Source organism: Perna viridis, chromosome 3, assembly GCF_037379345.1.
Source record: "Perna viridis isolate PV_CMFRI_1.1 ecotype Kerala chromosome 3, ASM3737934v1, whole genome shotgun sequence".
In the NCBI taxonomy this organism is placed as follows: domain Eukaryota; kingdom Metazoa; phylum Mollusca; class Bivalvia; order Mytilida; family Mytilidae; genus Perna; species Perna viridis.
Window position 1 is genome coordinate 11,242,876 of NC_142447.1, and position 14,135 is coordinate 11,257,010.

Below are 14,135 nucleotides of genomic sequence, written 5' to 3' on the forward strand. Positions count from 1 at the left end.
ATTTATAATGATGCAATTTCTGACTTTAAATAAGTAATTTATTATAATAGTTTCAACTAGAGCAAAATATGTTTGAGATTCCGAGAGTTCAATAAGAATAATTCAAACAACTTTCTTACATGAAATGACATGTAAATTCTATAAACCTAATGAGGCAGTTTATGATATAAAACACCAAATTTCTCTCTGCCAAATGAAGCACTTCTGACTGATTAATGTATTCATCTAAAACATATATGTAACCTTACTGAGGTTACTAAGCAATTAAGTACAAAAAACACCTTGATTAAGTGTTCAGTAATATGTGCATGGTGTCCACCCAATTAAAGTCCAGATACCAGTCTAATCAATACTTTATCTGGTAAAATAAGATTGGAGATATGACCAGGTACACAGGAAAAAAACAGGTGTTCCACAGGTGTAGAAAATAATCATGGATAGTATCAGAGTACTTCTTTAACTTATTTCAACTTCTATTCTTATAGAATGAAAGTTGCACTAGAAGAAAATTCATTGTAGGGTACAGCCTGATATGACCAAAGAGAGCAAACAGTGAACTATGGACACACCATTCAATCAAGATAGTCCTGAATTTTGTTTGCAATTAAGCATTTGACACAGGATAAGAATTAAATTAGAACTAGAATGGCCACCTTTTTGCCAAATATTTTATTACTAAATGGTAACAGTCACAAACTCTAAAATTAATCCAGCACAAAATGGTACAATTTTAAAGAGATCCATATACTTCAAGACAGATTGCATTTTAATTACTTAAGAAAATGACCAATTTCTTAACAGCCTTATCCAATAATAGTAAATTACTCCACCAGGTGGAGCTATAACTAGTAATATCTAGAAGATTCATTCTATTAATTGGCCTGATCAATTATTTTGAAGTAAATAAATCAATGAGAAAAGAATAAATAAAGACATTAACAATTGAGTTCCTGTCATCTCTGTGGATATGGTATTTCCTTCCAAACCTAACAGTTAAAACCCCAAAGGAAGATTGTAATATTATCAACACCAGAAAAATTAATGAAAGTAAAGACCTTTGCCTCTGATTTAAATTAATGGACCTATCACTTTGACCACTATGACAATAAAATCAAGCAGTGAACATGTAATTGAAAGTTGCTGTAATGAAAATGGCTTTCTTGTCCAGCAAAGGTTAGGATCAATAACTTAATGCTTTTAATATGGGTGTTTATTTGTTTTATGACTTAATATAAATGGCTTAGGAAATAACTTTTGTAATAAAGATCTGTGACTATGGAAGATTGTCTAATATGACAAGCAATGTTTTGGGAAGCATGAGATCTAGAGTTTTTTTTTCCATTTTATGCAATGGCAATATTCTTCCTAACATAGATTAACAAAATGTTGCAAATGTGATTGACCAAAACAAGACCACTATCAACATGTCAATGAAATTTTAACAGTTATTGCCAAAGTGGCTGTTGCTTCAATACCAGTATTCTCGATGCCAATATTTTTTATGTTAGTTATCGAAGAGGCAATGTACCAATGTAGCTTCTATTTATCAGCAAATCAACTTGATGCAGTTGTGATTTGCATCTGAGTTAAATACCCTTGAAATTAAAATCAAAGTTACATGGGTTGCTACTTCAATTCTACTAATGAGCAAAAGTACTACAGTAGGTCCCTTAACATAGAGATTACAGCAGGTCCCTTAACATAGAGATTACATGTAGAGAATTGACTGGTTCTTGTAGGTCCCTTAACATGAAGATTACATGTAGAGAATTGACTGGTTCTTGTAGGTCCCTTAACATAGAGATTACAGCAGGTCCCTTAACATAGAGATTACAGCAGGTCCCTTAACATAGAGATTACATGTAGAGAATTGACTGGTTCTTGTAGGTCCCTTAACATAGAGATTACATGCAGAGAATTGACTGGTTCTTGTAGGTCCCTTAACATGGAGATTACATGCAGAGAATTGACTGGTTCTTGTAGGTCCCTTAACATGGAGATTACATGCAGAGAATTGACTGGTTCTTGTAGGTCCCTTAACATAGAGATTACATGCAGAGAATTGACTGGTTCTTGTAGGTCCCTTAACATGGAGATTACATGTAGAGAATTGACTGGTTCTTGTAGGTCCCTTAACATGGAGATTACATGCAGAGAATTGACTGGTTCTTGTAGGTCCCTTAACATGGAGATTACATGCAGAGAATTGACTGGTTCTTGTAGGTCCCTTAACATGAAGATTACATGCAGAGAATTGACTGGTTCTTGTAGGTCCCTTAACATAGAGATTACATGCAGAGAATTGACTGGTTCTTGTAGGTCCCTTAACATGAAGATTACATGCAGAGAATTGACTGGTTCTTGTAGGTCCCTTAACATGAAGATTACATGCAGAGAATTGACTGGTTCTTGTGGGTCCCTTAACATGAAGATTACATGCAGAGAATTGACTGGTTCTTGTGGGTCCCTTAACATAGAGATTACATGCAGAGAATTGACTGGTTCTTGTAGGTCCCTTAACATGAAGATTACATGCAGAGAATTGACTGGTTCTTGTAGGTCCCTTAACATGAAGATTACATGCAGAGAATTGACTGGTTCTTGTAGGTCCCTTAACATGAAGATTACATGCAGAGAATTGACTGGTTCTTGTAGGTCCCTTAACATAGAGATTACATGCAGAGAATTGACTGGTTCTTGTAATGCATAATCTACCACTTCATTGTATTAACGATCAAACAACAAATGCTGAAAATTTTATGAATTTTAGTTTGCTGTTGTGGGCACTTGCAATCTTTTATGCCATTTTTTGCCAGTCTGGGCCAAGAAAAAATATCACCGTACAATACATGTCATAAGGATCAGGTATCAAAGATAGTTCAGTAAGGAATTTAGTTTCCAATATATTAGTTAAATGGACTTCATTTCCACCATATGACTTATATAGACACAGGTGGGACAATATCGAGTTACAAGGTACAGATGTCACATGATTTCATGTCAATAGTTAATAACATGGACAGATCACATGATTTCTGACATTTTAATTCTACTGCTCAGGTCAGTTGACTGTAATAAATGGCATATGTATACTAGAGGAACAAGTAGTGTGCAGTAGTCTTTTCACGGTTAGATATTAATGTGAGCAAATACAATTCATGTATTTTCCTCCTAAACCTGAAACAAAATATATTACTATCAATAGTCTATGTACTGCTACTAACCAATTAATCATGAAGTAATTTCAGGTTTTGATTTAAAATTTAGCACAAAAACTTAATTGACTTGCATATAAGGCAAATGCCTAAAACTCTCGTCTGAAATCATTTCATACAACATGCAAGTAAGAGACATCAAAAACATTGTATCACGATTATTGTTATCATTTCATAGATGTCATCAACAGCTCCCTATAGTTTGAAATCCTGAGAAGGTCATTAGCTGAGTTTGTCTTACTCAATCGCCATTGAAAACTTTTATATCATAAAATCGATGAAGTTTCTTGAGTGTTATAAAATAATGGAAAAAATTATTAGTCTTAGACAAAATTGAGGCAGTCATGAAAAAAGTAATACCATACAGAAGATGAGGAAAATGGATGTTTTATGCGCACATCAAAACCAAAAATGATTCACTTAAAGGTAATTAAAAACATCAAAAATTACTCTTCCTTCAATACATTTTTATTATTTTCCTTGAAAGTTTTAGTCTGGAAAACAGTAAAACAACAAACTAATCATCTAATTCAAGTAAAATATCGGCTGACAAGGAACTTTTTATAAAAAACTTCAATTGTGTACAGACATTGTCTGTCTATATGTGAAAACCATTACTTAAGTTTGATGACAAAACCTAGAGTTTTTATTAGAAATTTTTTCACGAAAATAAGAACTGCACCTTATTAATTCTCACAAAGAAAGCCATATGATTTAATTCATTTTTATATCTTAGTCAGCATGAATCCAATTAGAGCTCTGACGTCACACTGTTACATGAAGTGAATCCTTGTAACTTTTCCTAAGAAATTTGAATTGCATCTTGACATGTGTGCCCCCATATCAAGAAAACCCTTGAAATCAAGATCATAATATCATGTAATTTGATTGTGAACAACAGCACACCTATACCTGTTTACCAGGAAAATACTTTTTGTCAAAGGTGTCATGAGTTTAGCATCAGATAACAACTGCTATCAAGCTAATGAGTTCTGTATAGACTCTGCTTTGTATATCATTACATAATTTACAGGTATACTTTAGTAAACAGCTGTGAGGTTCAAAACTGGGGTGACTATTGATTTTGGATATAACAAATTTAAATATAAGTAACTTTCACTTTTAAAGTCTTACTAATATTAATAAAAAGTACAAAAGAAATTGTTATGAAACCAAAAAGCAATTAATATAATTCACAACAAATAATATTCTCTGTCTTCTTTCTGACTCCCTAAATACCCATATAACATCAACAATAGTCTGCCCTGAATTTTGGCAGTGTACAACTCAGGCAGAATATTACATAAGAAAGAGATTCAGAATGAATGGAACCGATACAGAATTAATTGTTTCTTACATCATTATGATAATTCATTGGTAAATAAAGATATTTCCATCCAGAATAAGTGATAAATGAAACTAAATGATTTATCAGCTGTATTTGTAGCCAGTAAACATCTTTCAGAATTACTGCATATTCCCGTACAAGTTAAAACACTTCCAATTTTTAACAGTACAGACAGAGTACTTCACTTCCAATTTTTAACAGTACAGACAGAGTACTTCGTGTACACAGGAGATTTATATAAGTGGAAGCTGTGCAATAACACAGTGACTTACTGCCCTATCCAGCTAACAATATCATGAAGTTTAGCATTTCTATTTTTAATGACATCAGTATGTTTTGTCCTGTGTGTTACCTGGTAAAAGTGTAGCACTGCCACTGAATTAAATGAATATATGCCCCTTTAGAGCATCAGCAAGTGATTACTTGAGTATTGTGATCATTACCATGACTCACCTCTGACTTCTTTCTCATTAAACAATAATCTTTATCATACTGTCTTGGATCCCATTCAATGCGCTGTAAAAAAAAAAAACAAGACAATCATTACAAATCTCTGATTGATCATCTTTTGAAGTTTAATTGCGCTATTATGTGAAGTTGTTTTTATAGACTATATGTGTTTTAAGTTCCTTTTTATAAGGAACATGGTATCACCTTCAAATAAAATGTCAACAGGTTAATGCCAGGCAGGAACACAATTATAATCCCAAAAGTCACAGTGCTGAGCTACTTAGTATATCAGTCAACCATTTTACATACTAGAAAACAAGTTCAGAAAACATTTTTTGTATTCCTTACAAATTTAATAAACAAATTGTTTAAGATTCAAAATCTAAACAAGTTTATTATCATCAATAACACATAAGGTATTTTTTTTGTTGAGGCAGCTTAATAACATTTTTATAAGTCTAATGACAGATCCTGAGTATCTGAATTGAAATGTAGATATGATTCCACACAAATACAACATACATTGTATATTGTATGTATTTATTACCAGGCATTGTGACAGTAACTCAATATACAACAGTTTCCGTCTTTTAAAGACTCTCTACATTGACATCTTAAAGAAATAATAACACAAAGTAATCAATGAAAATTATTTTGTCTTCCACATCAGTTATGACATGATGAAAGCAATAAGACAGCTAATCTTAATGAAAATTATGACTGCTTATCCCTGCAGAGTGAAAATATCAGCAAATAATGTCACAAGGAAAGCATACCTTTTTGTAATTAGCTCATACAAAACCTTCCAGAGTCTGATTGATGAAAGACTTTGTGATTATGACAGGCCGCCCATCCAAAGATTTTTGTAATAATTGTTAATGTATATTCACCATTGTTTTGTTTGATGAACCTTAACAGAATGAAATTAACATCATAATGAAATGCACACAACATGTGCTTGTTATCAACCCTTCCCAGAAAATATGTTTTCTTCCCAGTGTTAGTTAGGACAAATATAAAATTTTCTCAAGGATAGAGAGTGTTCTGTTTTAATAATAACAAGGAAATCTGTAAGTTAAAAGCAAGTACAATTTCATATAGTCGCCAAAAAAACCCATTAAAAATCACTAGAACAAGGATTCACAAAATGATCTTTAAAAAAAGGCATTCTATAATATCATAATGATGACTTCTGCACCAGACATTAAATAGAAGTGATATTTTATTCTATTTAGTAATAAATACTGCATTACTTTACCTTAAGGCAAATGACCAATGAGGTGCTCATTTTCTAGGTATAATTCTAAGAAAAATCTTTAAAAAGCCTTGTATTTGAGGTTGCCCCTTTTTTTCAAGAATGTTTATTTCTATACTTGTAATTACCTGTAGCTGTTCTTCTAACGTATTCATACTCAGGTTGTATATCTTGTTTCTGAAAAAAAAAAATAATGATTTAATCAAGAACAACTTAATTTCACAGCCTAATTATGGCTTAAAAGTGTCTTTACACTATCTTAAAGAGGTAGACCTAGGGTAAGGGATACAACTCTTAAAAATCATTGGAACATTTGTATTCAGCATTTACATCAATCTTATGTAATGGTCTAATTAACTTGGATGCATTTTATGCTGCTTCAAACGAAAGCTTGAGAGGCTTTGGTGAAATTGAATATAATACAAACATATCACTGATTTCATGAGTTATGTCCCTTACCCTAGGTTTACCTCCTTAAGCCAATCCTCATATTGTTCTTTTACAAAATGCCTTGTGTTACATGCCAACTGCTTCTGTCAAGTACATGGATCATACATCACACAGATTTAAAATTTCCTCATTAACCTTTGGTCTTATTATAATCATTATAGATCTTATCTTTCCAAAATTTAAATGTTGTAATAAATCAACTGCATGGTACCTGAGATATTATAAGAAGTCTATAGAGTGTCATGTCTGCATACTGGATAATAATCTGCAACCTTTGTAGTGCTTAAACCTGCTCTCAATTTATTCTTGGATAAATGCTTAGGTTTAAGTTATTTTTGTTAGATTATACATGTACATGGGATGCCAGCTGGCACTCACTGAGAATGTCTCATGTAAAATCATTAAGGGCCAGTACAATTTTTTTTTTGGGAGGAGAATCAGTGATGTATCAGAGTTCAAACAGTTCAAATACCAACAAAGAAAAACTCCATCTGACATTAGATATCCTACATAAATAATGAAACTTTGGTTAAAATATGGTTCAGACATGTTCTTCAAATGGCACATTATCATTATTCTAGTTTTATGACTTTATTTGTTTAGTAATTATTAGGGTTGAGTACACCTTACCCATGATATATACACAGTACAAAAGACTATATGAGGTAATATTAATGACGCAATACTTGTCAGTATAAAGAATACACTTGTTTACTCTTTACTATTCAATACTTTTATTGCTTTATCACTAGTTATTTAATGGTGTCCTCGTTCCATTTAAACAAGTTAAAACTTTGAGAAGAACAAATATCTTGTGTTGAACAATATGCAACCTAGCACATTCATAGTACACAGTGTGTTTAGTAATACCTACTAAACCAGCAAGTGCTGATGTTTTTTTTTTTTTGGTGATTCCTATAATACCACATGTGCTGATGGGTTTGGTGATTCCTACCATAGCAACATGTGCTGATGGTTTTTTTGGTGATTCCTATAATACCACATGTGCTGATGGGTTTGGTGATTCCTACCATAGCATCATGTGTTCATGTTTTTTGGTGATTCCTATAATACCAGATGTGCAGATGGGTCTGGTGATTCCTATCATACCAACATGCGTGGATGTTTTTTTGGTGATCCTTACCATACCACATGTGCTTTAGTTTTTTTTTTGGTGATTCCTACCATACTAACATGTACTGACTGTGCGGATATTTTTATTTGGTGATCCCTTCCATACCAGCATGTGTGAATATTTTTTTGGTGATCCCTATTTCTTTATCCCTGTTTTCTTTTTCCAGATTTTCTAAAATATGTGAAACTACATGTACATGTATTAACATGTGCATAAACAATAGTTTTTCCATACCTTCCTCCTAACAACATCCATTCTCCATTTGTGTCCAATACTTTAAAATGGTCAACAAAGTTAGGATCTCCTTCAAATATCTGTTTATCATTTAATTCTGCAACAAAAATATGAAGTTTGTTACTACATGTGACCAAGGTTTCATTAAAAAAAAACCAACAGATCAAATTCTGAACTAAAAAAGCTTCTGAGTGTATTTATCAGTACAATGTATACAAACATCCATCTTTTACATCATATTTGGTCAAAATCTTCTTGCAGTTGTATTTAAGGAGGTAGACCTAGGGTAAGGGACACGACTCTTACAAATCATTAAAACGTTTGTATTCAGCATTTCACATCGATCTCATGTAAGCATTAAAGTAACTTGGACTGATTTCATTCTGTTCCAAATGAAAGCTTGATAGGCTTTGGTGAAATTGAATATGATACTAACATCATAGATTTCAAGAGCTATGTCCCTTACCTTTTGCCTACCTCCTTCAGTACATTAAACATGTGTTTTCAAAAGCATTTCGTTGCTATGTTGCTAATTGTTATTAAGAAATGTACTTTTACCTGTCTTCTTTGAAAATCTAAGCTAATTCAATATTATATAGTTTTTCTTTTATCAATGCAACTCTATTTGCTTCCAATTATCCAAGTTCTATATCTTTTAGTTAAATATGCCGTATTCACATTGAGGTATTCATAAATTATAAATATCTAAAACCATGACGCTCCTTTAACAATGATGTTATAAATAAAACTTATCCTGAGTACAAGAATTTTATTTCATACCATGAAAATCAAGTCATAACTCAGGTAATTCAACAGGACTTGTTAAAATGCAGATCACGTACATCACTTGATCCTTGGATCATATTCCTAACTGGCAAGGGGCCAAACCTCTACTGAATAAAACTTATTTTGACAAAAAGTTGGGTCAACCTGTTTTTCTAATGTATTATTCATGACATCTTTAGAAAATCCACTAGCATAAAATCAAATTTGGTGAAAATCACTGAAACATCTGTGGATTCTTTCAGAAAGTTTTTATACTGTTATCAAATCATGGATACTGCAAGCTCAATGTTTTGTTTAATCATCTAGACACACACATTTATATGATTTCTTCAACAGAGTAAGATTTTAATGTGGGAAAAGCAGTACTTGACAGAGAATTACAAAAGGTAACAATCTCAATCTATTCAAATATGACCTTGGACATTGTGAAAAAAGTTTAAAGTGTGAATAAAACAAATCTGTTTTCATGTCAACCTAAAAAAGTGCTCAAAAATAATGAGCATTATGTAAAGCAATAAGGGAAAGTCAACTTAAGTAGAAAATGGACTCAGAAAATTTGTATGCTTGGAAAGTTCAGTTAATTAAACAGAAAACACTGGAATCACTCGTGCCCACCACCCATCAGAATTTCTGTATCTGCCATGTCTCTTTAGTAAACAATGTATTCATTCATAACAATAACGGATCTGGGGGTTGGCACCCCCTTTCTATTGGAAAATTTGCCATTTTCATGTGTAAAATTGACAAAAAATGGAAAATAATGTCCTAGCATCCTCCCTTCTGTGAGGAACCCCAGCTAGCACCCATTCTATTCAGAGTCTGGATCTGCCTCTGCTCTTTTGGTCTATATTCTTCATTCCAATGTTTACTATACATGAACTTCCTTTTATCTTTCATGACTTATCCACATGTGGACTTATCAAAATATGTGTGGGGTTGTAATTAAAATCTAGTTACATTTATATCTCTGAGAGATAGTAGAACCTTTCAATTTTACATAAATGTATGAATAATCCTTTGAATTTCATGATGACATTGCAAAATATGAAAAGAAATTATCTTTTTCTTATTTCAGTAATTTATTTAAATTGCTATATTTAAATCCTGAAATTTGTTAGCCCATCAATGTACAGGAGACACATACACTGTGTACTGTCAACCTGTTCAGACAGAAGTTTAAAATATCTTTTAATTGTATTGAAATTCCCTCAGTTTATGTTAAATTTTTCTTTAAATTTAAAATCATGACCAATCTCAATCTGTACTCAAAATGTACCAATTCCTTTTTACTATTCACATAAATAGTACCCATACAATTGTGGTGCAATTTTAAGTCCATCTTACTTTATGGATCGTGCCAATTTTGAATTATGAAGATTTATAGATGCATAAATAGATGTAAACAGTTTAGAAGTTACGCACAGACTTGTAAATAGCCTTCACCTACGTCATTTAGATTTTTTCCTAAATGTTGACAAACTTACAATTTCCTTAGCCACGATACAATGACTTCTAATTTACTTATAACATATGATTATAATACATCACAGCACACCTATGTTAATTCTGTGCTACATATAGAACCAGATAAAGGTTAAAAACATCATATTTTTAGTCATCAAAATTACTTCATGTTTTCTAACCATGCTTAATTACTGGTAGTATCAGAAACAGTGTAAATTAACTTTGATTTTGGATCCGTTAGTAAAAAGAAAGTATGCATATAGCTTTGAGAATAGGTTGATATCTTAACATAAGTTAGCAAAACTAACCATCTTTAAGCAGCTATTAGAAAAAATGAAACATCATCTCATCTTCCAAGTCCAAAATAATTTCAGATTCCGAAATACCTTGTCATTTAATAATCATTTTGTATGCAGTCTTCCATTGTGCAAATAGCAACATAAATTATACATTTTCAGGGTTATTTAACATCAGAAACAGTCTTTCTCTCCTTTTTTTTTGTTTTTATATAGAAACAATTTTTAAGTGCTTCACTTTTAATCAATTCAGCACACTAAGAGAATAAGGATTAGGAAACAGAAATAAAATATAAAGAAAATTTGATACACCTGTTTTATTTGTAACAATCAAAATGTTCCTGCATTAACAATCCCACATTTTAATTAAAAGCACAGCAATTATAAACCATAAGAAATGGCCCTTAATGAACGGAAGCTACTCTTGCATCAAAAGTACAACTTCCTGTCAGCTGAAAAACCAACAAGTATTCAACTACTTCTATTTGAATGAAAGAAGCATTAACAACATGTTCACCAGCATTGACACAGACATCAAAAAAATATGCTGACCTCCGAGAACATATATTTTCTAATTACTAAATTGTTACGATATCCCCAGGTAAGAATCACCTACAAGAGTTATACTATACTTGAGGCATATAATACTTTTTGATGTTTTATCATCAAAATCTGAAGTCATATCTTAGATAGAATCTCTTAATTAGCAAAGCTAAAACAAAAGAAGAACCCTAATTTTCCCCAGGCTGTGTTAATTGATACCATTGTTTTTTTTAATTGTACATTCAAATCAGAGATCAGCTGTTTTGTTGGAGGTTTGGTAATAGGACAGATGTTAATATGTAATTTAATATGAACATGCAATATGTCTGTACTCAGTTATCATGTAGTGACCCAATGATGGTTATCATTGGGGATTTTAATAATCTATCCAGGCTGTAATGTGATAAACCTCATAGTCAGGACTGTATCAAAATCACCATACAAATATACCAAAATTTGGCAGTCTTGACTTGAACAGTCATGGTTTTCAAAATTAATTGTGACTCATAAGATTAACAATAAAACTTAATCAGGTCTTTTTAAGTAACACTCCATCTAAGAATCATGCAAAATGTGATTCATTGGTTGGAAAGCCTACATATTTTTATTTTTTATATATTTTTATGTTGTAGAAAACAGAAATTGAATTGTGGCTTTTCATATAACCCTTGTTCTTAAGAAATAAAAATTTTATAGAATGTACTGTAGAACTCAAAATTAAGGGAGATAACTTCGTAAATGACACTAAAATACAGTAGAGACTGTCAGATTTTCAAAGTGGATTAACTCCTAAGAGCAGGCAGATTGGAATGAATAATTATATATTTCATCATATAGACCTATAAAGGAACTTAATAACAAAAATAAAATTGTGTAGCCTTTTTTGGGATGTATCACATATTACAGAATTTGCAAGATTCTTACAAAGACTACTACTGAAGTGTCTCCAAATTACTAGTATTCTGCACCATAAAACCTTGTAAACCAAAACTCTTCAGGACAACATATCAGCAACACACTTTCTTAACAAGTCAGTACAGTAGTAGATAAATTCCATTGTAACTAACAACTACCAAACATACACAGTAGCTCTTATATTGACATAAGGAACAAACATGGAAAACTTTAAACTTTTTATCTATTTTCGATATCCATCATAAATGCACCAGTTTAGAAAGAGCTTACTTTATAAGCTTGTACTAATCAAGGCCTTTATAGAAATCTAGATTCGAGCTTATCAAAAAAAGTGTTATCTTTAAGTGCATATAACTTGTCCAACCAAATGAAAAAGAAATACATTGAGCAAACTCACAAAAAGAATACCTCATGTTCTGAGTGGTTTAGGATGATGTTCAACATGTAAAAACCTTAGCTGGATTATCTCCTTTTGAATCACCAATCACTATTTATTTTTTCTTTATTCAAACCAATGTCTGATAACTATTCACCTTATAAATTTCTTCAAAAAATATACAGCAATTTAAGAGGAGTTGTGCTTAGGAGATATAACAACAGACAGATGGACAGATGTCCACAAAAACCTTAGAATATATGTACTTGCACACTTAATTAACATGTGTTTGTGAAAATAGTTAAAATAAAAACATTGTACCAGGTTCACTTCCTATTCCTTTTATTTTTACCAATCTAACAGCAATCTTCTATCATATAAACTCTGTGTATACATATGATAACATTCAGTATTTGGTTACTCATTGGTGCCCTTTAATTGGGATCAGGCTTTTGAATGAAGATAAAAGATATCAGAGGGCTATAATCTGTGATTACCAAAAAAAAAACTACAATAGTGCAGTAGACTTGACATCCTCAACCTCAATACCAAAACAAAGAGTGTAACTTATTTAACAACACACACATATTAAAGTTCCTATCCTATTTCATAAAAATAAAAGAAATTGGTCTCATAGATAAACCTTTCAAACTCAAGCATGAAGGAAAGTTCACAATACATATACATGTACGTACATGTTACACTGCCATAACCATATACACTTACACTGAACATACAAATGTACCACTCAAGTGCAGAAAAGAACATCCAGTGAATACATTTGCAATCCTAAGAACTCAATCACTCAAGGTACATCTAGTAAAAATCTCCCTAGTAACAAAATAGATACATACAGTACCATTACTTCACAAAATTAATTGCATTTATTACATAAGAATACATAATATTAGTGCATGCTCGTGGAAATCATAGTTGGTTTTAAACTTTATTTCTTTCAAAGTCTTTTTTATTGATCTTTTATATGGATTTTGCAAACATATGCCATAAATACATTTCTATACACGCATCATACTTTGTTAACTTTAAAGACTTCCTTCTCAAGGAATACTTCAGTATCTTTCAGTGTTATGCTTTTATCTGATAATGAAGAAATCTATTTAATTCACCTTAAAACCAATGATCTAGCTGACACAGCAATAAGAAGGATATTTATACAAGTTTTTAATGTCTTCTAACTACAGGTATTCCATCCTGTAATCATTCTGCATGTTACTGTATTGAGCAATCTATAGTTTACATCAATGGCTTTCAATGCACACCATGTAGTGTTTCTGTTTTAACAGTGGCAACTGCACAAAATAGTTCAATTGTGTATTGATTTAGAAACTTCAGTGGACTGAAAGGTATGCTGAAGATACCATTTGAAGACAATCGGGTGTCTGAGTATTTAACAAAAAGGTCATAGTAAACTAAACTCTGAACAGTTAAACAGGGTTTAAATATCATTTTATCTCCAAATCTTCATACTTTTGGTCATTTATCTATTCATCTTCTTTTGAAAAAAATTAAACAAATACTATCTACAATTGTATTCATTAGATAAAATAACTTTATTTCAAAGCTATGGTCATTTAAAAAAAAAACATTCCATATGAACTGTCTCACTTTATTCATGTATACAATTCAAGATATTTAATTTACAAGTAA

The 14,135-nt window shown here is 31.6% G+C and overlaps 1 protein-coding gene across 6 annotated transcripts in view; it reads right to left on the minus strand.

The window, feature by feature from the left end:
• Positions 1-14,135, minus strand: part of LOC148620993 (semaphorin-1A-like) — a 52,625-nt gene that overhangs the window by 12,951 nt on the left and 25,539 nt on the right. For 5 of the 6 annotated variants that reach the window (XM_088574957.1, XM_088574963.1, XM_088574961.1 and 2 more), the window contains 3 exons: positions 8,088-8,184; positions 6,397-6,445; positions 5,017-5,079 (listed from right to left, as the gene is read on the minus strand). In XM_088574957.1, the coding sequence (XP_088431083.1) occupies positions 5,017-5,079; positions 6,397-6,445; positions 8,088-8,184 (209 nt within the window). Of the gene's footprint in view, positions 1-5,016; positions 5,080-6,396; positions 6,446-8,087; positions 8,185-8,645; positions 8,665-14,135 lie in introns of those variants that run through there. The other variant, XM_088574962.1, reaches the window with a different exon arrangement.